The following is a 21,971-nucleotide window of genomic DNA, read 5'->3' as shown; positions in this document are numbered from 1 at the left end:
ATGCTATGGCTTTTATTGTGGACGTGGATGCAGCAGAAGAATTAGAGAAAAATGAATAAGAAATACTTACTCGAGAACAAATGCAGAAGTGAACTTTACCGTTCCTAAATTATGCAAGAAAAAATAGATTTCCACCAAAATTATTTTAGGCAGTCACCCCAGAGTCCCAAATACCCCCTACGGTTTCTCTCCTATTTTTTCCCGAAAATTTCTATGATCTGTAGCAACACGAAGTACATATTTGTGGGTTCCCATGAACTATAAATTCAGCTGTACATAAGAAAAACATCCAAACTGAAGAAACATAAAGTATAGCCTCATTAGATCCGACAGTCCATGAAAGACAGAATCCACATTTTTTATTGAATGGTTAATGGAGAAAAGCAGTCAAATTCGATCCACCAGGAATTTGCCTGAAGATTAATGGTTTGATTTATAGATGAACCTATTCAGCCATCATCTTGCCTGACAAGGCTGAGGATTACGGAGAAGTCCCGAGTCTAGAGTAAAGCCAGGAAATTGATTGCGTAGGAGCAGAGGTGAAAAAGGGCCACGATAAATCCCATCCCATTCCACACTGATTTTTACGTTTAATCGGTTCCATTTTATTTGTGGTGATTCTGATCATTCTTTTTTCTGTTTTTTTTATTTCAAAATAGGACATAAATGATATGTTGATTTTTTTTCTAAAAAAATTGAACACGGATGAAAACAATATGGTTGTTTTGACGTTTTTGTTTTGCTTTTCCCCTTCTTTATGTGTATATCTCTTTTTACCAGCATGGGATATTTCATTTTGGGAAATAATGAAGCATGGTCAACCACGCCACACCGTGACACCGTGTTAGTTCAGTCTACGGTGAACTAGTGGTTGGCTTGCTGTGTCGTGGATTTATGGTATTACATTATTGTGATATTGTCATCTTCTATATCTTGCAGTATGAATTAGAGTTACTTGTGTTGTTACTATTGCCAAATCGGGTTGGTTAGGTGTATATGAAGTCATGTTTCTTGATTTCACGAGTAACATGTTTCTGCCTTTTTCATATTCCGATATTTAAATTGGTTCGCTTTCAATTTCCTGTAAACCATGTTTTCATGTTCATTCCCTCCAGATTTGATTTTGTTTTTGTAATAAAATTTAAAAGCGAAAATTTAAAATGTCTTATGTGATCAATTTCGCTCGTTTTCACCCCCTACGTAGGTCGACAATGCCGCTCGCCTTGGTGTGTAGAGGACTATCGATGAGTTGAACGAGTTCGGAGGTGATGTTGCACAAGAAGTTATTCGTATAATCTCATTTCACCCTCAACATATTTGGATTGAAACATAAAATGGAGTAATCTTTCTATTATTCCCGTTAATCTTTTTGTTATTCCCGTTTTAATACATACATGGATTGGAGGCACTTACCTTCTACCCAAACAAGGCCCAAAATGGGGCTAACTTGAAGATGGGTGCGGCAATAGAATTGATAGAGGAGGTGGACGTAAAGTCTGATAAAAAACCAAGTACGAGACAAATGCATTGGTTGGTACTCGCTTATTTGGATGCACTCCTATCCACTATATCTATGTGTGTTGGGTGGATTGAGACAAAAATTAAACTAAGTTTGACCTTAATTTACTATAACACACGTATATTAAGCTGGATACAAGTACATCTATGCTACAGGTAGATAGTGGAGCTGAGCGCGGGAGCAGGAGGGTTTTGGTGGAAACTGGTTTAAGAGTTCCTCTGTCTATCGGTGAAATACGAGAAACGGAGACTGGAATGATTTCCCAAAGAATACAGTACTCTTTTTGCCAGAATGTCTAATGATAACTGTACAAATAAAATAGAACAAGGAACAGAAAAGGACATTGGAAAAACAAGGATCACCCAATGGCCATGGTTCTCTACACTTCTCTTTGGTCCTTTTGCGGTTTTGCCTACTCCATCCTGATCATCATATCAGCACCCACGGCGGTCCCCCGCAGCGCTGCCTGGAGCCCTGATCATCATATCAGCACGTCACGCGGCTGATGATGGAGGGGCGCCGCAGCGTACTCAATGCCACGCGGGGCTCACCCGCGACCGCGAAGCATGCGCGGGGCGGGCCCACGTCCGTCGTCATCCTCGCCGACCCGCCGCGGGCCATGAGCTAGCGCGGACCGCCAGACCGGGTCCACCTCGCCGTCGTCGGCGGCCGCGGCGAGCCACGCGTCGACGCCGTCGAGGAGCGCGCGCCTGCCGGGCGGCGGCGACACCAGCCGGTCCCCCGGCACGCCGATGGCCGCGGCGCCCCCGTCGACGAGGGAGCGGAAGAAGACGTCGCGCAGCTCCCACGACGACGACCCCGCCGCGGCGGAGGCGGACACGCCCAGCCCGCCCCGGCACTTCTGCCAGGGGAACTGGAACACCCCCGGCGGCCGCCGCGACGCCTCCCCGATGACGTCGCCCAACGCCCCCGCACCCGCCGCGGCCGCGGCCTCCTCGAAGGGGAAGTCCAGCGGCGCGGCATGGACGTCCTCCTCCCTCGCGCGCTTCGCCTTGCGCTCCGGCGGCCGCTGATCCATGCACGCACTGCACCGCATCAGAAATCCATAATTCGTCAGGGAAAAAAAACATGGATACGCACGGTTCACCACCATCGACTCAACACAAACATGCATTCTGCATGAAACGTAAACAAGCACTATCTACTACACCCTGCATTCGTGCAGGAACAAGACCCCTGCCCTATGCATGCGTCATTGGATGGTATAGTACCTCGTACGATCGAGGAGACCGAAGAGAGGATCTCGGATGGGAGAGGTTTTGCGCGCTGCTTGGCTTGGCGAGGTGGTGTCGATGGTACGAGAGGAGGAGGAAGAAGGTGCTGCGGGGTCCTAAGAGACGGAGCACGCGGACGGGCGATCGAGCGTTTTGCACGCACGCCACGCCACGCCGTGCCAAGCAGGCTCGCGCTCGGCTGGCCGGGCCTATATATTAACCGAACGCCAGAAACGACGTGTACGTACGACGGACGACGCTCGCTCGAGCCACTGCGTTGCTTGTCACGGTTTGCATTGCCTTTGTTGGAGCACTTCCCCACAGAGCCGCGCCGGGCCGGAACCGCGTGCGTCGCCAAACAAGGAACAACGGCTCGTGCCACGCAGGTCGTGCGGTGCGGCAGCCCGGAGAGCGGAGGCGGCCATGAATTCCGCGCCACGGGCCGGCCGAGATCGCGTGCCCCAACATCACGCACGCCGGTACGCGCAAAGCGCAACCGCAACCGCAAGTGACCTGGCAACAGGTGAGCGGGGGCCGGCCGGCATGCACTCGCCGAAGCGACGCGGCCGGGACGCATCACGTTTGCAACTTTGCATGCGCGCGGGTCTCCCGTCCGTCGCCCTTTCTTTCCTCCCGTCCCCTTCCACGGCAAAGGGCAAAGGTAAGGCAAGGGGCTCCATCGGCAGCATGATTTTTTTTTATTTGTGGCTGTCGACTGCCGTGTAGATGTACCGGCTCCGTGCGAAACTATGCAGAGCACATCATGCATGCAGAGCTCACGTTGCTAGTACTGTACCTGGCACAGTGGCACTGCTTGGTCGTCGTACGACGTAACCTGGGAGTGTACGCCACCACCCCCTGGCCCCTGCCGCCCTGCGCTTAGCCAAAGAACGCCGCGACCTGGGATTCTGGGGCAGTAGCAGCCAGCAGGTTTTGCGGCCATTCAGCGTCAGGGTAAGCGTCCTGCCGTGACCAACTAACGACTCGAAATAATACAGGTCGCAGATGGCTCCATTTCGCCACGACAACTATCCTCAGGGCTCAGGCCCGCTGATAACAAACCAAGGGGCAACAAACATGACAAATACGAATTTGAAGCTCTCTGAATTGCAAAATAAGTTCTCAAGAAAAGCTCTGAAGAGAGCGTCAGATCATGTTGGTGGTAAGCAATAGTATATTAGTTGCTTTCAGGGTGCACGGCTGACGCAGCAGCAACATGCAAGGTCATGGCGTAGTACAACACCCCACTCATACAACGAATATCATATAGGAGGAACGTGATCTCCTATCCTCAAATTTGAATGTTTGGTCCAAAATGGAGTCGCCGGCAAAGTCCAGTACATCAACACAGACTAGTCACAGTACTCTCTGGTACCATCATCAGTGCAGGTGCAGCATCTTTTGTTTCTCAGAGGGATTCTCATATCCGGACACCCCACACCAATTCACGATAATGACATCGCCTCCTCCATATAGGTTAAACAAACAGGAAGGGTTGCCATTGATTGTAGCGTTTAACCATAGTGTGGAAGCACTGATTTCCTGATACATTATCATTTACCTGACCTATTATAAGGCTATAACTGACTTACAAGAACTGCTCCATCACAACTCAGCTTGCCAGGCCTGGCCCAATTGCCCAAATAGGCTGCAGCCTCCATGAAAAGCCATTGATATTTCTCAGTATAACCTGAAATGCAAAATGTGACACTGAGTAGCAAAATCATCCGCCAGTAAAGAGTCATGAACCCATGTCCACACTCACTGTCTCATTATCATGAACAAATATCATCTCGCAAGCTATCCGGATTATATCAACACAGCAAAATGGATTCTAGGAAAGAAAATTACCTGAAGGAAAGCTATCTCAAACGCATTCCCACCCAGAGAATCCAAGTTCAGACATTGCACCGCAGGAATGTGGGATGCATTTCTATGTTCCTCAGATGAACCTGTAAGCCAGTCTATCAGGTACAGATGGGCAATAACCTGGCTTTTGCAACATGCAACATGTCTGCTGGAGTCACTTTCCACAGCATCATCTTTAGGGCTGCAGAGCACAGCAGCCTCAATCAAAAATAATATTTCAGGAAAGAATACACTATAAATGGTACTACATTATGCAGTGCACATCTTCATCATGCAGTCCTGATTGCTGTCACTGCATGAAACCATGGACCACGGCCCACAATAGCACATGCCCTTCTGAACTCACCAACATTTTTTTTTGAAAGAAATGGCAGGAGCTCTGCCTAATCACTTAAGGTAGAAAAGCAAATTTGTACAAGTGCGCTGAGTGGCATGGAACACCAGCCCCCAGCCAGCAAGTAGAGGGCCATCCACGGCTCCACGGCACAAAAAGGAAAACTACAATGCTAAAAAGCTAGGTCACAAACAGCTCACACAGTCACACAAATACAAGTCCAACCCCGGGTAACAGTTTAGAAAGGCGCACCTCCATCGCAGAATATCTTCCTTTGCCATTGCAGCAACATCTGACAGTAGTAAATTAGCATGTTGGAAGATGCAGTGATTCCTTTCCTTCCAAATATTCCACATGACGTAAACTGCGATGCCGCTAAAGGATCATCGCTGCTCTTTTGGCAGACTGTTCACTGTCATCTCTCACCAATTCACAATCGATTCAGAATTACTTTGGTGCAAAGTACGAGGCAGAATAATCTGTTCCCAGGCTAGGATTTCTGACCAGATCAATTGTGCATAAGGGAACCACAGGCATAAATGTAATACAGTTTCCAAGGGACCATGGCAAAGAATGCAGGATTGATGAGGCTAACCATGGATTGCCAAATTATCCACCGTGAGGATCTGTCCTGTATGGCAGTCCAAGTGAAGAATTTGCATTTGTTTTCAGCTCTTGCCTTCCAAATTAGGCTTAGCTCTTGACAAGTGGCTGGGCCCCGAGCCCCTGGCCACCACCTTCCCAGCCCTCTACTCCCATTGCCTCCAACCCCTCTCCAGCGTTCACCACACCTTGTCCGAGGGCGTGGAAATTCTCCTCCATCCACGCCGCACCCATCAGGCTCAGGACGAGCTTCTCCTACTGCGCCGCTTGCTCTCTTCGGTGCAGCTAACTGACTACCCGGACTGCAGGCTCCTTAACCTGCCCTCCTCCCCCCCCGTTCACCAGCTGCGGCGCTTACCGGGCCCTCCACTCCAAAGCCCCAGTCCTCCTTGGTCCCAAGCTAATTGGGAGTGCCGGCTCCCAGGCAAAGTGAAGTTTTTGGCTGGCTGGTCCATTTTGACAGGATGAACTCCCAAGCCAACCTCTTCTGGAAGAACATTAAACCCCTGGAGGAGTGTTTCTGCCCTGCGTGTGATGGTGTCTTGGAAACAGGCGACCACATCTTCACTGCCTGTCCTCGCGCAAGGAAGGTTTGGGACGCCCTTCATTGCCGTTATTTCTGCAGGGCTCCAGAGACTCCCTTGGCTCATCGGACAGGAGATTGATCTTCCCGCCACAGTTCGAATGGACGTCATGCTCACCGTTCTCTGGCACATCTGGAAAGCCAGAAACACGCTCATCTTCAACAAAGAAAACAATACCGCGGCCTCCATCATCAGAGACGTTGCCAGGGACTTGGGATCATGGGCCTGCTGCTTCCGAAGGGCCAAGAGCCATATTGCTGCCTGGCAAACCTATGTCCAGGAACGCCTCCCCCATGCTGCTGCTGTCTAGTCCCCCACCCCCCCTCTTGTAATCTCTCGCCTGGTATGCCGGGTTGTAAGGTGTATGCTCGAGCTGTTTCTCACAGCTCACTCGATTAATATAAGTAGGTGGAGCCTTGCTCCCCCGAATTGATCGAAAAAAAATTAGGCTTAGCTTGAAGAAAACGAAGGTGCCCTAGAATTGTGCATCATAAGCTGATTTTGCTGAGTACTTCCATCCAATGCGATCTGTGACACCTGGTTGAAGGTTAATTTGATGAATGCGGATCTAGAGGAAAACAAATTCTTCAAGCTGCGTGGCTGTTGTGATCTTCCCACAGAAGGGCTTGATCCAGTTGTTATTAGAAGCTCCTGCTCCACTGTTTTGTTTTTCCTTTTAACATGGCTGAATAATTGTGGAGCAACGACCCTTTGTGCAGCTCTCTGTAGCCAGCTGTTATGCCAGAACTTAGCCTTCTTGCCATCGCCAATCGTGACTTCTGTGGAAGCATGAAAGAGTAGGTGATCCTTACAACTCACCAATATTCAAAATCATCACGATCACCAATAATCTCCACAAGAACAAGAGCCGTTGCTGAAATGGTGGAATCTGTTAGTGTCCCTCACAACAATTTCCCTTTTGAATACTTTGGAGACATATTTAAATGCAGAGTGGCAATCCCCACATATCCTAATGTTCTTCATGATCCGAATCGTTGCCCCTGCAGGCATGTTGATCAGTGCAAATGCCAGTGCGATCTTCTCGCTATGGTACTGCAACTTCGTCTCCCTCTCTTGCTCATTTATGTGCAGAAGCACATGATCTGTATTGGGGACATACCCTGCTTCTCTAATCCTCATGTTTATCTCCTCCCACATCCTATATATCTCTTCTGTTTTGGGATGAGTATTGTCATCTGCCACAAACATGTGCACCGAATTCTCAATCTCGACCCAACTGCATGCAGGCTCCTTCTTTACACCAGTTGCCTTCATCATCTTCCTCACTCTAGCAGCATCGTTCCATTGACCTGTAGAAGCGTATATGTTGTACAACAGCACAGGTGGACCAGTATCATCTGGATCAAGTTCAAAGACATGATCAGCTGCATATTGCCCTATTTTAGCATTCTTATGCATTCTGCAAGCCCCAAGCAAGGCTCCCCAAACAGCAGCTGTTGGTTCCATGGGCATTTTAAACACAAAGATCAGAGCTTCTTTCAATAAGCCAGCTCGACCAAGAAGATCAACAAAGCTAACATAATGATCGATCTCAGGCTGCACATTATAGTCCTTCATCATGTCAAAGTAGTGCTTTCCCTCCTTAACCAGGCCTCCGTGACTACAAGCTGTCAAGACAGAAAGGAAGGTGATGTGATTAAGCTGGATGCCACATTTTCTAATTTCCTCAAAATGAGCAACCGCTTCCTTTCCAAGACCATACTGTGCAAATGCAGTGAGCATTGTGTTCCAAGTAACTAGATCCCTCTGATCCACACGATCAAACACCTTTCTAGCATCAACCATGCTCCCGGACTTTGCATACATGCCAAGCATAGTGTTTCCGACAAAGGCACTTAGCTTCTGCCCAGACTTAATCATATGTGCATGCACCCATCTGCCCTGCTCAAGAGCACCTATACGAGCAAGCGCAGAGAACACGCTCGAGTACGTAAAGTGTGTCGCCCCAAACCCATTCCTCTGCATCTCTGCAAACTTCATCAACGTGGTCTCTCCATCGCCCTTCCTTGCAAACCCAGCAATCAGCGCATTCCAGGACACCTCGTTCCTCGAGTCCAGCCGGTCAAACACACTAATGGCCATGTCCATTTGTTGACACCGTGCATACATGTCCAGAAGTGCACTCCCCACATAGACATCCTCATCCCAGTTGTACTTCACAGCGAACGCATGCATCTGCTCCCCAATGCCACGGCCACCGCAGGCGCCGGCCGCCTTGAGGAGGCTGGTGAACGTGAACCCGCTGGGCTTGAACCGCGCCCTGAGCATGTCGGGTAGAAGCCCGAGGGACTCTGCTGGCATGTCGTTCTGCACATACCCGGTGATGAGGTAGGTCCATGAGACCACGTCCCGGCTGGGTATTCCGTCGAACACGTGGCGCGCGTCCGACACGGTGCCGCACTTGCAGTACATGTGGATGAGCGAGTTGAGGAGGAAGGCATCGCCTGCGAGGCGGGAGCGGGACAGGTGCGCGTGGATGGCACGGCCACCGGCGAGGTTCTTAGATTGTGCGCACGCGGTGATGATGGAGTGGTATAGGCGAGGGGTCGGGGCGAGCTCGCCCGCGTGCAGGAGGTCGAGTTCGCGGAGGCCGGAGGAGGAGGAGGAGGCGGCGGAGCTGGAGGGGAAGGAGAAGGGGGCGGCGAGGTGAGCTGCCGAGCTGTAGGGCTTGGAGGTTCGGCGACGGCGGATGTGGTGGAATGGAAGCCTGAGGTGCTTTCTCATGGAGGCGGCGGCGGCGGCGGTTGGCCGTGTGTCGCGTGGTAACTATGCCGTACGCGTTGCGTACGGACACGTTGAGCAATGATCGAATACTGATTCTGTGTGTATGAATTCGTCTTTGCGAAGAATATTTGGGGTTTTTTTAATGGTTGGGAAGGGGAAAAAAAATGAATTCAATTTCTCCACAACCGAAGCATTCCTTCTACAAGCATTCAAACTTTGCCCAATGTGTGCAATTCAACAAATGGCATAGCACTATTCACAATGCATTATGCATATGCAAATAAGCAAATGACATAGCACTGTTCACTTCGTAAGATTGGAAGATGGTGACCCAGGGTGTACGGAGAAACCGAGCGGGCACAAGCCCAGAACCGCGGTCCATGTGTACCATGACGAAAACGAGAAGGTTTCACGATGACAGAGGCAAGAGGCACGGCGCGACGGCGTGACCCGACAATGTTTTTTTTACAACCGAGGAGAGGATCCGCACCGGAGACCCGACAACGATGGCCTCGCCAGTCGCTAGTCATCACGGCTCCCAAGCTGCCGGACCACAGAGGCCGCCGCCAGCCGCCGAACGCGATGACCGCGATGGACGTCAGGGTGATCGGGCGCCCATGCTCCATGCCGCAGGAGCGGGAGGGCAGCAAGACTGTGGCACTGCCTGCGGCAGTCTTTGTGGCTTGTCTTTGTGAAAGAATAAGAAATCGATACATGCGGTGTTCCTCCGTGGCTCAAATGTACAAAGATCTACACCATCAAACAAGATTCATGGGACACCATAAAATACATCCTGCTAATTTATTTATTTGACATTATAGATGTTAGCATATTTAAAAAAAAATCAATCAAATTAGACAAATTTGACTTAGTATACAACCAAAGTGACATAAATTTGAAATGAAAGGAGCAGCAAAACTTCACAGTCGTAGGTGTTTCCTTGATCGTTCATCTAGATCTCCGTCGGAATTAGCTAGTAGACGACTATCATTCTATTGCGGCATTGTCAGAGTACCTCCAGGCAATCAGATACCACCATTGCAAGCATAAGAGCTTTGCTATATGGCACCGCTTAGCACAATGGCAGATTCTCCCATAATTGCCCTTGTTCATCTCGGCATATTACTATGATGCTCCACAATTTCCATTCTATGCAATACCTCCGCCCGCATGAATTTTCACCATTCCTTTACTCGAAGGCGTTCATCCTCTCTTGTATTCACATCAATCTTAATTGTTGGGGTGTGTGTGGGGCGGGGGGAGACAACCTTCTTCGCCACCCCCTCGTCGCCCTCCGCTGCCCCAGTACTTAGTCATTTAGCCATTCGGTGAGGCGGCGAATTCGCTAGCACGGGCGGCTCGCTTCGCCATCGCGCCACGAGAGTTCATGAAGTGCAAAGAAGCGAGGAGGCGAGGATACTCACCGCTGTACAGAAAAGCAGTACCATGGGCGCAATCCGCAGTCGCCGCCCAGTGAACTCAAGTCCCATTTCGCCGCATTGTATGAGTATTCGTTGTCTACCGGTGATCTCCTGGTTTTGTCACGGCAGCAAGCGGGGTTGTGTGTGGAGACAAGGATGCCGCGACGAAATGTGAGGCGAAGCGAAGGAGTCATCCCAAGGGTCCACGGCAGCGCCCGTTGAGGCGGAAGACAGCCGACTAGGGCAGAGGCCAGGTGATTACTAGGGACGGTGTAGACTATGGGCGATATTGACCGTTTAGACCAAATTGACCCTAGTTGTTTAGGATATGCTTTGTATCTGAGTAAGTGCAGGGGCAATTTGGTTCTATGTAAAGCCTACGATGTGTATAAATAGAACCCTTGGGGGGTTGTTGTAAGGATGATGAATGATGATTCTTTCTACACCCGAATTCTCTTCGCTGTTTTCCTTTCGTTCCACATTCGCTCCCAAAAGGTCCCCTTTCCAAGTCCACGCTAGTCCAACGACCACCTAGTGTTCGAAAACTTCGATCTAGAACAACATTAATGCCTTGTAATTTCTTTACTGTTAACACATTTAGCCCATTCAGATATCTTTTTTAAAACATGGGTCGATAGAGGCGATTGAAACTCCCTCATGAATTCCTCGTCGTACCCACCGTATACTACCCATAGTGTGACCCCTGTCCTTACAAAATCATCCTATGAGTCTATGATAGTTTAGAGCTCATTTCAAATAACCATAGCTTAGCATATGATGTAGTGATGTCAGATCACTCCTCAAAGCCTGAAAGACTGAAACTAGGTTAGAATCCACAAGAGAACAGACACTCCTTAGCCCTTGCCATATCACATTCGAGGAGAAGGTGTCTCCATGAATGCATTAGAAATAGAGCATGCTGTTGTGGCTGCTATTTTCATGTACTCTTAGTTATGGTCTTATAGATTTTTTTCCCGTAGGCGGATACAGTCTCACCAATCTCCATGTAAAGACTTCTTTTATTTAATCTTGTATCTAAGGCCTTTTATTCACCACTGTAGACATCGCCAAATCGCAAGCCACCAAGTCATTTACAAGATCAGAGTGAGGGTTTGCCTAGACATCACTACTGGAAACCGGCAATTTGCCGAGTGCCTGCGGCACTCGGCAAAGCCCGAAATACACTCGGTAAAGGCTTTGCCGAGTGTCGCACACAGCAAAGAGCAGTCGGCAAAGGTTTTTTTGCCGAGTGCCACATATCGGGCACTCGGTAAAGCCTTTGCCGAGTGTCACGTCAGCACTCGGCAAAAAAATCCGACGTCAACTCTGACGGCCTCTTTGCCGAGTGCCACCTCAGCGGCACTCGACAAAGAATTTTTCCTTTTTTTTTGAAAATTCTTTGCCGAGTGCCATACTCTTGCACTCGGCAAAGAAATTTTTTCTTTTTAAAAAAAATCTTTGCCGAGTGCCGTGACCATGGCACTCGGCAAAGCTGGAAAATTGGGTCTCTGCTTCCCAGCTTTGCCGAGTGCCATGGTCACGGCACTCGGCAAAGCCCTCTTTGCCGAGTGTGGCACTCGGCAAAGCCCTCTTTGCCGAGTGTGGCACTCGGCAAAGAGGAGAAAAATGCTATTTTTTTGGTTTTTTGCTTTCCATCAGCGCAAACAAAGAAATCACATATATATCAACACACAGTACAGGATATATCATATACACATCCATAACCCATCACATACACATCCACCATCCATAATACATCACATACAAATCCATTGTTCATAATCCATCACATACATTCGCATCATCCATGACAATATTCATCACAATATATATATGTCTCTAGTAGTAATCCAATATAAGACTAAGTCTAACACAAGTACATGCAACATGAAAAGAAATAAATAAACGGTACCTACTGCCAGCCTCTCCACCCGGAGTGTGAACTGCCACCTTGAGGAGGGCCAGTTGTCCACCCGGCCTGTGGAGAAGGGCCACCTTGAGAAGTCGGGTTCGAATCCACCGACTGTTGCTGCACAAAGGAGAAGCGAATTCATGAGTATCTACAGGAGGGCCACACAAGCTAAAGGAATAAACAACCATATATACTCACCGGAGTCCCTACAAGAGGAGGAGGAGCCACAACTAGAGCGAGCAGCGACTGAGGCACGACCACACCTGGCAAGGCCTAAAGGCTCGCCATGAAGCTGAACATGTCCTGCAGCCTCTGCGCCTCGGCCGCCCTCTGGGCTTGTACAGCCTCCATCTCCAGCCGATGGGCCTCCGCCTGGGCCGCCTGCTGGGCCTCCAACCTTCGCCAGTCGGCCTGCAACATTCCACCCGCAATATTTAAATAATGCAAAGGCAAGGTAGATGTGTAAAAGCAATGAACGACAAATAAAACAGTACTAACCTGGAGTTCCGCCATCTGTTGCTGTGAGCTCTGCTATCGAGAGCGTATGGGGAGGGAGGAGCTCATGCTCCTTGCTCAAATCTCGGTGAGGTTGAGAACAGAGGTGGAGTCGACTGTGTTGTCCGCCATCCAATACCGGTCGTGTTGCTTCCCTCCTCCCAGCCTCATCAGGAGGTCTGTGTCCAAGGGCTAGGTGGCCGGATCGAAGTCCTCCCCATGGCGCTCGCGGACCGCCTAGGTGTACTCGCTAAGCTTGCTATGGACGCTCGCGCTGGTGTACGCCTCGGGCCCGTCCGCCGGGCTGTAGGTGACTTCCGGGGCCATCGCCTTGCCCTTGTGTGCCAGGGCGTACGCCATGAACTCATTGTATTCCTGGCCTTGGTGCGCCTGGGACTATGAGGAAAACATAAAGATGATTACAAGTAATGAGAATTGAGCGTTAGAATAAATAAATAAAGATGAAAACACAAAGAAGATTACCCATGTCTGGGCGTACGTGCTGAGGCTCCGGTTGCCTTGGTGGTGTGGCGCCCCACCCATCTGCAGGCGGCAGTCCCGACGGATGTTGTGCTTCTCTGCCCACTCCTCCGAGAGCCACCTGTCCACAATGGCCTCCTAGCAGAGGCGGTGCCTGGCGCACCAATCAGGACATTGTTGCATGCCATCAAGTTATTGATATGTCAGAAGATGAAATAAAGCCTTCCTATTCTTCATGGAAGGAGTCAGTATTAATGTTTCGTACTTACCGAGAGGTACTGCTTCTTGGTGAGCGTCCTGGTCCTGGCATCGGCCTTCCTCACCACCTGACCAAGGACGTCGGCGCTTCAGTTGATGATGCACTAGAGTCGCGTCTCATGGTACAGGTCCGAGAGTCGGGACCTACAGACCTTGTCCTGCACTCGCATCGCCCGGTCCTCAAACCCTTCATCGCACCTGAAGATGTCCTACATACATACATCATGTATCGTTTTATTATTTCAAGAACGACCAATGAATGTGTAGTATTGACCAATTTAGTGCGATAAAGACTCACCTAGAACTCGGCCTTGATCCGCGCGCGCAACGGTGTCGAACTCGCTGTCCTCGGTGGCGTAGAAGTGGTCCCACGTCCAGGGCGGCGAAGTCACCGAGGCGTAGGTGACCATGCCAGGGTAGTGCTGCCGAATCAGAAGGCCCAGGGTGCCATTGATGTGGCGGCCCATTCCGGACACAACTTCGCAGTTGCTGCAAGAGTCATTAAGAAGAATTGTTAGTCTCCAGTTTGATTTTCAACATGTCATATGAAATAGTAGTGAAATAATACTTACTTGTCGCCATGGGGTCGAATCATCGGGCGCTGGTGAAGTGGGATTGGCCGCGCCAGGAGCTGCGAGGGCCCGCGCAAGTAGACTCCGGACGAGGTAGAGCCAGAGGCAGTGCTAGTGGAACCCCCTGCTGTCGGTATCGCCGCCTCCCCATGGTCCAATGAGTCAGAGAAAGTGTCACCCCCTCCTATGTGTAGGCCCACCGCCTGGTCGTCCTCGTCCACCGACGGGGTGGCAACCGGCTGCACCCTCGTCCTCGGACGGCCGTGGGGGCGGCCGGTCCTCGTCCTCCTCGTCGGTGGCTCCGGCAAAGGGTCCTCCTTAGCGTGGGGTGGTGAGCGCTCCCTCATGTAGAGGGAGTTGACCCCCCGACGGGCCTACCTTCCGCCCGGCATTTTATCGAGTGCCTGCAATTTCAAAGAGTAAACCAATTAGCACAGTTAAATTATAAGTACTTATAAAGAGATGCAAAATGAACGAAACATAATTGCAATAATAATAATAATAATAATAATAATATAGTATTACATGAATTAGAAATATTCTTCATGATTGGCAGCGGCTGGATCATAGGTGTCGTCATCACTATCAATATTGTCGAGTAAATCGGGCTCATCTCCATCGTTGTCATCATTGTCATCGCCTAATTGTAATCGCTCAAGCATTTATAAGTCCTTAGCATTTTGCACCTCTTCTCTGTTGTCCTCATCTCCATCGTCCTGATCAATGTCATTGTCTACTTCCATGCCCATCAGCGAAAATGCCCCGTGATCACATGTGGAGATGTCCTGGTTTGTGAGCATCGTACGTGACAACGTGGTCGAAACTTTTTCAAATTTTTTCCACGGCATACGCATACGATACGGCGATAACTCGACAAGTTTCATGATTTTTGGAATTCGTTCGCATTTTATACAATTAAAAAACCACTCCCACGCAAGTTGGCGGCGTTGCCCCGTGAGCACGTTGATCGAAATTTTGAGACAGTTCCTGGATTTAGCCTAAATTTACACTAAGAAACAAGGATAACATTTTTTGAACGAATGTAATCCATTATTCAATGCACCCGCAGTTCAAACTTACATTTTTTGGAAAAATTCAACAAAACAAAATAAACTATAGAAATATATCAAAAGGCAATGAAAATGTCCCAAATTTAAACATGTTGTTTGTGGTAGTGTACTAAAGCTTAAAAAAAATGGTGGCAAAAAACCAAAAAAAATTATTTTGCCGAGTGCCTAGGGTTGGCACTCGGCAAAATAAATTCTTTGCCGAGTGCCAAACGGGGGGCACTCAACAAAGAGGACGTCGCTGGATGCCGTTAGGCCCCTTATCAATCTTTGCCGAGTGTCTTCCTTTGCTGAGTGCCAGGCACTCGGCAAAGACAGCCTTTGCCGAGTGCAGGTCTTTGCCGAGTGTCATATTTTGTCGAGTGCGGCGCTCGGCAAAGCAGGTCTTTGCCGAGTGCTCGAAATTTGGCACTCGGCAAAGATTTTTACACTCGGCAAATTACGTATTTCCCATAGTGCATAGGCCTGGGCCAATGCAAGCCAATGCTCGCAAGTTCATGTACTAACAAATTACAAAACGGGGAACAAGCAGCACATTAGAACAGGATAAATTGTTTGATTTTTTGCAACAAAATATCTTCCAGATCTTTAGCCAACACCTCTCTAGGAAATTAGACAATGGGCCCTGTGATCCTTCTCTTTTCTTATGTAACCTTGTACATTCACTCGCATCATCCATAATATAGTATGCCAATTTTACCAAGAAAACCCCTTTTGGATCAGAATGCCAAGCAATAACATCCTCATGTCCTGGCCTCAGTAGAATCTCTAAAATGTTAATTGCATGTTCTTCCCAAAATATATCACGTATGAGTTGGTCATCGACTAGAAGAAGGCAATCTGAATCCAAATGAATTAAACATTGCAAAAGAAGTGAAGAAGAAAGATTACCCAAATGGCATTGCTGAATGCGGCGCTGATGCCCTCCGCTTTGGGCTGATTTCTTACACTTCCGAGGTTATAATGACACCCGGTTGAATTTTGGTTGTATTTTACGCCCTGTTCACTTCGCTGAAAAAACAAGCTGAAACACTGTTCCGGCTGATTTGTTGTGAGAGAAAAATACTATTCCGACTAAAAAACAAGCTGAACAAGACGGATTATAAGAGAAGTGAACAGGGCCTCCGTGTATTTAGGCTTTTATTACAATATCTTTTGTTTCTTAGTCTGGTAGAATAAAACTGGATATCGAGAGATTTGTTGTATATCGACGGCGTTGCGGTAAATCGTGGAATTCCTTCCGTATTGCGATGGACAATCTGGGTAATAACTGCGTTCCACCTGCATCTGTAGATGTATCTCTGATGCCAGCAATTGGATACTGTCTGTTCTAAATAAAGCTGTTTGATAAAACTGTAACCTCTTTAGAAGCGTACAAGTTGTCAGGGTGGCAGTATTGAAAGGTCCTAATAGCTAGAGGGGGGTGAATAGCCTAATAAAAATTTCTACAACACCACTTAACCAAATGGTTAGACAATTATGAGGCGAAGCTTGTGTTGCGCTAGCCTACTCAAAATGCAAGCTACCTACCACAATTCTAGTTTAGATAGTGTCAATTCACACAAGAGCAATGACACTACCCTATGTTAGTGTGCTCTCAAAGGCTAACTAAAGAGCCACACCAACCAAGCATGCAAGCTCTCACAACTAGCTACACTAAAGAGCTTGTCAACTAGTTTGCGGTAAAGTAAAGAGAGTGATCAAGAGGGTTATACCGCCGTGTAGATGAATGAACCAATCAATCACGAAGATGAATAACAATGATGACCAATCACCTCAGAATCAATGATGAAGACAATGATTTTTTACCGAGGTTCACTTGCTTGCCGGCAAGCTAGTCCTCGTTGTGGCGATTCACTCACTTGGAGGTTCACGCGCTAATTGGCTTCACACGCCAAACCCTCAATAGGGTGCCGCACAACCAACACAAGATGAGGATCACACAAGCCACGAGCAATCCACTAGAGTACCTTTTGGCGCTCCGCCGGGGAAAGGTCAAGAACCCCTCACAATCACCACGATCGGAGCCGGAGACAATCACCACCTCCGCTCGACGATCCTCGCTGCTCCAAGCCGTCTAGGTGGCGGCAACCACCAAGAGTAACAAGCGAAATCCGCAGCGAAACACGATCACTAAGTGCCTCTAGATGCAATCACTCAAGCAATGCACTTGGATCACTTCTAATCTCACTATGATGATGAATCAATGATGTAGATGAGTGGGAGTCCTTTGGCTAGGCTCACAAGGTTGCTATATCAATGAAAATATGCAAGAGAGTACCCTTGAGCCGGCCATGGGGCTATAAATAGAGCCCCCATCGAATAGAGCCGTTATACCCCTTCACTGGGCAAAACGCGCTCTGACCGGACGCTTCGGTCAAACTGACCGGACGCTGGCCCTCAGCGTCCGGTCGCCCGATGGACGCCACGTGTCATCCCCTTCAAACGTTGTTCGTCACATTCCAACGGCTATGAAGCTGACCGGACGCTCCGATCAAAATTGATCGGACGCTGAAGGCCCAGCGTCCGGTCGTTTCCAGTAAGCTCCCCGAGGCATGTTTTTCCGACCGGACGCGTCCGGTCCACCTTGACCGGACACAGCCAGCGTCCGGTGCTCAACCCTAGCCTACTGTGCCGTCTGACAGCTCGACCGGACGCAGCCTTTCAGCGTCCGGTCGCTGAGTGACCCAGCGTCCGGTCAGTTGACCGACGCCAGCATCAATTCGATCAACTCCATTTCAACTCTAACTTCTTCACCCTTGCTCCAATATGCCAATCACCAAGAATTTTGCATCCGGTGCAATAGAAAATAGACATTTCATTTTTCCAAAAGCGCCGATCTCAACCCTGCAAACACCTTGTGCACATGTGTTAGCATATTTTCACAAATGTTATCAAGGGTGTTAGCACTCCACTAGATCCTAAATGCATATGCAATAAGTTAGAGCATCTAGTGGCACTTTGATAACCGCATTCCGATACGAGTTTCACCCCTCTTAATAGTACGGCTATCAAACCTAAATGTGATCACACTCTCTAAGTGTCTTGATCACCAAAACAAAATAGCTCCTATGGTTTATACCTTTGCCTTAAGCTTTTTGTTTTTCTCTTTCTTCATTTCAAGTTTAAGCCCTTGATCATCGCCATGCCATCACCATTGTCATGCTATGATCTTCATTAGCTTCTTCTACTTGAAGTGTGCTACCTATGTCATGATCACTTGATAAACTAGGTTAGCACTTAGGGTTTCATCAATTCACCAAAACCAAACTAGAGCTTTTAAGTATGTGTAAAAGATTTCTAGAAGCTATAAAATAGGATTTCTAGAAGCTATAAAATCCTATTTCTCGGAGGATTCTAAATAGCACGAATCAGCGAGAGATGTCTCCAGACATACCATGTGGATATGCCACTAGTACAGAAAAGATTTTTAGGGACACCTCCTTTTTCTACCAGAGACAATTAAACTAGCACACCACCTCTAACGTCGCTGGGAGCACTGTAGCTCCATGACTGTCACTGAAGATCCATTTTTAGGGGCGATTCCATTAAGAAATCCGCCTAAAAAATGTACCATTTTTAGGAGCGGTTCCGTTAGGAGAACCACCTCTGAAAATGCTATTTTCAAGGACTGTTACTTATGTCAACCACCTCTGAAAATGAGTGATTTTCAGAGACGGATTTCTTAAGACAACCACAACTAAAAATCGATTTTCAGAGGCGGTTGACTAAATCAACCGTCCTTAAAAATAGTCGTAGCACAAATAAATTCATATCTTTTTTAAATGAAGTCGGATGAAGATAATATTTATATCAAAATTGTAGAGCTCTACAAGATCTAAAACTTTATAGTTGATAATTTTTTTTGAGATCATTTAGGGTTCCAAATATATAAACTAAGTCTTAGATTTTGAATTTCAAATTTTTAAATTTTTCAAATGACCTTGAATGGAGAAATGTCCTATGCGAAAGTTGTAGTGCTCGACGAGATCTAAAACTTTGTAGTTGAAAGTTTTCTCATTTAAGATTGTTTATGAGTTAAAATATTGGTTACAATATTCGTACCTATTAATACAAATAGACAACACCGTACAACTAGTCATAAGTGATTGTGCGGTGGTAAGGGATGAAACGTGTGAGGAAGAAGTTGTGGGTTCGAATCTGGGTTTCTGCACTTATTCAAAATTATTCAAAACAAGTGAAAAATAAATCTTGTGAGCTGTGGCCGGTTGTCAGCCCTTTGGGCTATATTTTTTCTTGTTTTTACTAGACTCTAAATGATTTTTAAAATTTTGGAAAATTATTTTTAGGGAAAATTGATTTTTAGTTGCGGTTGTCTTAAGGGAACCGCCTTTGAAAATCGATTTTTAGAGGCAGTTTTAACCACCTCTAAAAATCAATTTTTATACGCAGTTTTAAAACCGTCTCGGAATATATCACTTATTTTTACAATCGATGTCATTTTAGTGGTTTTTTAGACCGCCTCTGAAAACCGATTTTTACCGCTATATTACAAATATTTTTTTTCTTATTTTTACTAGACTCTAAATGATTTTTAAAAAATTTAAAAATTATTTTTAGGGAAAATCGACCGCCTCTAAAATTAAAACCGTCTTTGAAAATCACTTATTTTTCTACAATCGGTGTCATTGTAGCAGTTTTTTAGACCACCTCTGAAAACCAATTTTTACCGCCTCTAAAAATCTTTTTTTTTTTTGTGCCTGGACACTGGTTTGTGCCTGCTGTGCCCTGGACTTAGGCATCCTTTGGTGCAGCTCCTAGTGCTCGGCTTCTTGACTGTAGTGCTCCTGTACAGCTACTGTAGCAGAGCCAGAGGAGCCACACCATCCTAGCTCTGCTGTCTCCTTGTCTGTCCAGGTCATTTTTTTTTTTGCAGGAGCCAGAGCTCTTTTAATGCTACAGGGTTCTACCCGGGTTTAACAGTGCCCAACAGTGCAGCCAGAGGGGGAGCCGAAGCCCAAGGAGCCATGCCATACCTAGCTTTATTTAGGCCTGGTTTAGTTTCTAAAAATTTTTACCTAAAATTATTACATCGAATCTTGCGATACATGCATGTAGTATTAAATATAGACAAAAAAAACTAATTGCACAGTTTGGTTAGAAATCGCGAGACAAATGGTTTAAGACTAATTAGTCCATGATTAGCCATAAGTGCTACAGTACTAGTTTAATTAGGCTTAATAAATTCGTCTCGCAGTTTCTAGGCGAGCTATGTAATTAGTTTTTTTTATTAGTATCCGAAAACCCTTTCCAACATCCCCGAAACATCCAATATAACATCTAAAATTTTTCATTTCACCAACTAAACACAGCCTTACCAATGGGAGAGTGATTCTCTTTATCACGGGACTAGAATAACGGTAGTCTTGAAATGGGCATTGTCTTTAATGCAGCACAGAAAATAAAGTCTTTGAAACCACCGATACTATTTGGATCCAGAGACTACAATTTAGTCCTTATCACGTTGATGTTCGGATGTTAATTAAGAGGAATATGCATGAGCTAATTATAAAACTAATTGTAGGAGCCGTGGCTAATTAGCAAGATAAATCTATTAAGCATAATTAATCTATCATCAGCGCATATATTACTGTAGCATATATTGTTAAATCGTGGACTAATTAGGCTTAATAGATTTGTCTCACGAATTAGTTTCAAACTGTGCAATTAGTTTTATAATTAGTCTATATTTAATACTCTAAATTAGTGTCAAACATCTGATGTGACAGGGACTAAAATTTAGTCCGTGGAAACAAAAGCCCCTAAGAAAAAAAAGAAACCACAAAAGGTTTCAAATGAAAGGTTAGTATATTGTCATCTGTATTATTTTGATTTTAGTATCTCCTTGTATTATCGCTTATTTTTCCTGCTTTTGCACGTTGCCGAAACCGAGAGATCGCTGACACTATTCAGCACCATCGATCTCTTATTGCATCTCTTTCTTCTGTGTCACATGTTCAGGTTCTGGTTTAAACTTCTGTATGACTATCTGCCATTTTTTTATTTTTCATTATGAGTTTTTCCTTTGCAACATCTGCAATCAGTTTCTCCTTTATTCCTTGAAATTTGTGCTGAAACCTGAAAGAGTTTAATTACCTCAAATATGATGGAAATCACTTCATCTCTTTCTATGCTAAGTGTTTCTGAACCTGGATCATGCCTAAGTTGAAAGGCCTTTAACAAAAGCATTGATCTGTTGTTGGAAAATTTTCAGATCCGAAGAGGGAACGATAAGACCCCAGCTAGCGGTGCAGCTACTGTTGTAAACGAAGACTTATCTGTGTACCTACAGTTCAAAGGGGCTGTTAATGTAGATGCTGAGCGTGAAAAGCTAAGGAAAAAAAGAGACGAAATCCTAAAGTGCATTTATGTTTCTCAGCAAAGATTTGGGTTGATGATCACTAACACCCATTTTGACCATCAACATTCCACCCAAAACCAAGGTAAAATAACATCATAAGTACCATTTTATGTTTATAATTCACCTAGTTGTACTTGTACTTGGAAAAATTATTCGTACGCAGGAAATTTCACAAAAATGGACAAATAAGGTGCATAGGAGGCAAGTGGACGTGGCAGGTGGCCGTTGGCCCACTTGGTAGGGTCGGCCGACGCCACATGGCGTCGCCCAATGCCCCACCTGGCCTGCCACGTCACTGATCCGCATGAATGCCAAGGTGTCACGTCCAGGATGCATTTGCACGCTTGATCCATGTCTCTTTGATCCAAGGATGGCGGTTAAGCTCTCATGGATCCATTGGCCCACTATCATCCACTTGGAGGGGCCAGACCGACCTACAAACCGACTTTCTGACCGAAGCAACTGACCTACCTGCCATGCAACGGCTTTTGGAAG

General features: G+C 46.9%; 2 protein-coding genes across 4 annotated transcripts; both read right to left on the bottom strand.

The window, feature by feature from the left end:
- Positions 1-1,777: 1,777 nt before the first annotated feature.
- Positions 1,778-2,911, bottom strand: LOC136551987 (uncharacterized). Its single transcript, XM_066543531.1, has 2 exons — positions 2,752-2,911; positions 1,778-2,565 (listed from the first exon to the last, which is right to left on the bottom strand). The coding sequence occupies exon 2, from the start codon at positions 2,556-2,558 to the stop codon at positions 2,067-2,069; it is 492 nt and encodes a 163-aa protein (XP_066399628.1). The 5' UTR covers positions 2,559-2,565; positions 2,752-2,911; the 3' UTR covers positions 1,778-2,066.
- Positions 2,912-3,868: 957 nt separating this feature from the next.
- Positions 3,869-8,971, bottom strand: LOC136551986 (pentatricopeptide repeat-containing protein At3g24000, mitochondrial-like). 3 transcript variants are annotated; one of them, XM_066543528.1, is made up of 3 exons: positions 5,210-8,971; positions 4,606-4,804; positions 3,869-4,444 (listed from the first exon to the last, which is right to left on the bottom strand). In XM_066543528.1, exon 1 carries the CDS (start codon positions 8,887-8,889, stop codon positions 6,985-6,987), a length of 1,905 nt encoding a protein of 634 aa, XP_066399625.1. In that variant the 5' UTR covers positions 8,890-8,971; the 3' UTR covers positions 3,869-4,444; positions 4,606-4,804; positions 5,210-6,984. The 3 variants fall into 3 exon arrangements, with proteins under 3 accessions (XP_066399625.1, XP_066399626.1, XP_066399627.1); XM_066543529.1 differs by having other exon boundaries at positions 4,606-4,796; XM_066543530.1 differs by having other exon boundaries at positions 4,606-4,706.
- Positions 8,972-21,971: the final 13,000 nt, after the last annotated feature.

Source organism: Miscanthus floridulus, chromosome 4 (genome assembly GCF_019320115.1).
Source record: "Miscanthus floridulus cultivar M001 chromosome 4, ASM1932011v1, whole genome shotgun sequence".
Lineage (NCBI taxonomy): Eukaryota > Viridiplantae > Streptophyta > Magnoliopsida > Poales > Poaceae > Miscanthus > Miscanthus floridulus.
The sequence above is the reverse complement of the archived record's forward strand: the minus strand, read 5'-3'. Positions and strand labels throughout refer to the sequence as shown.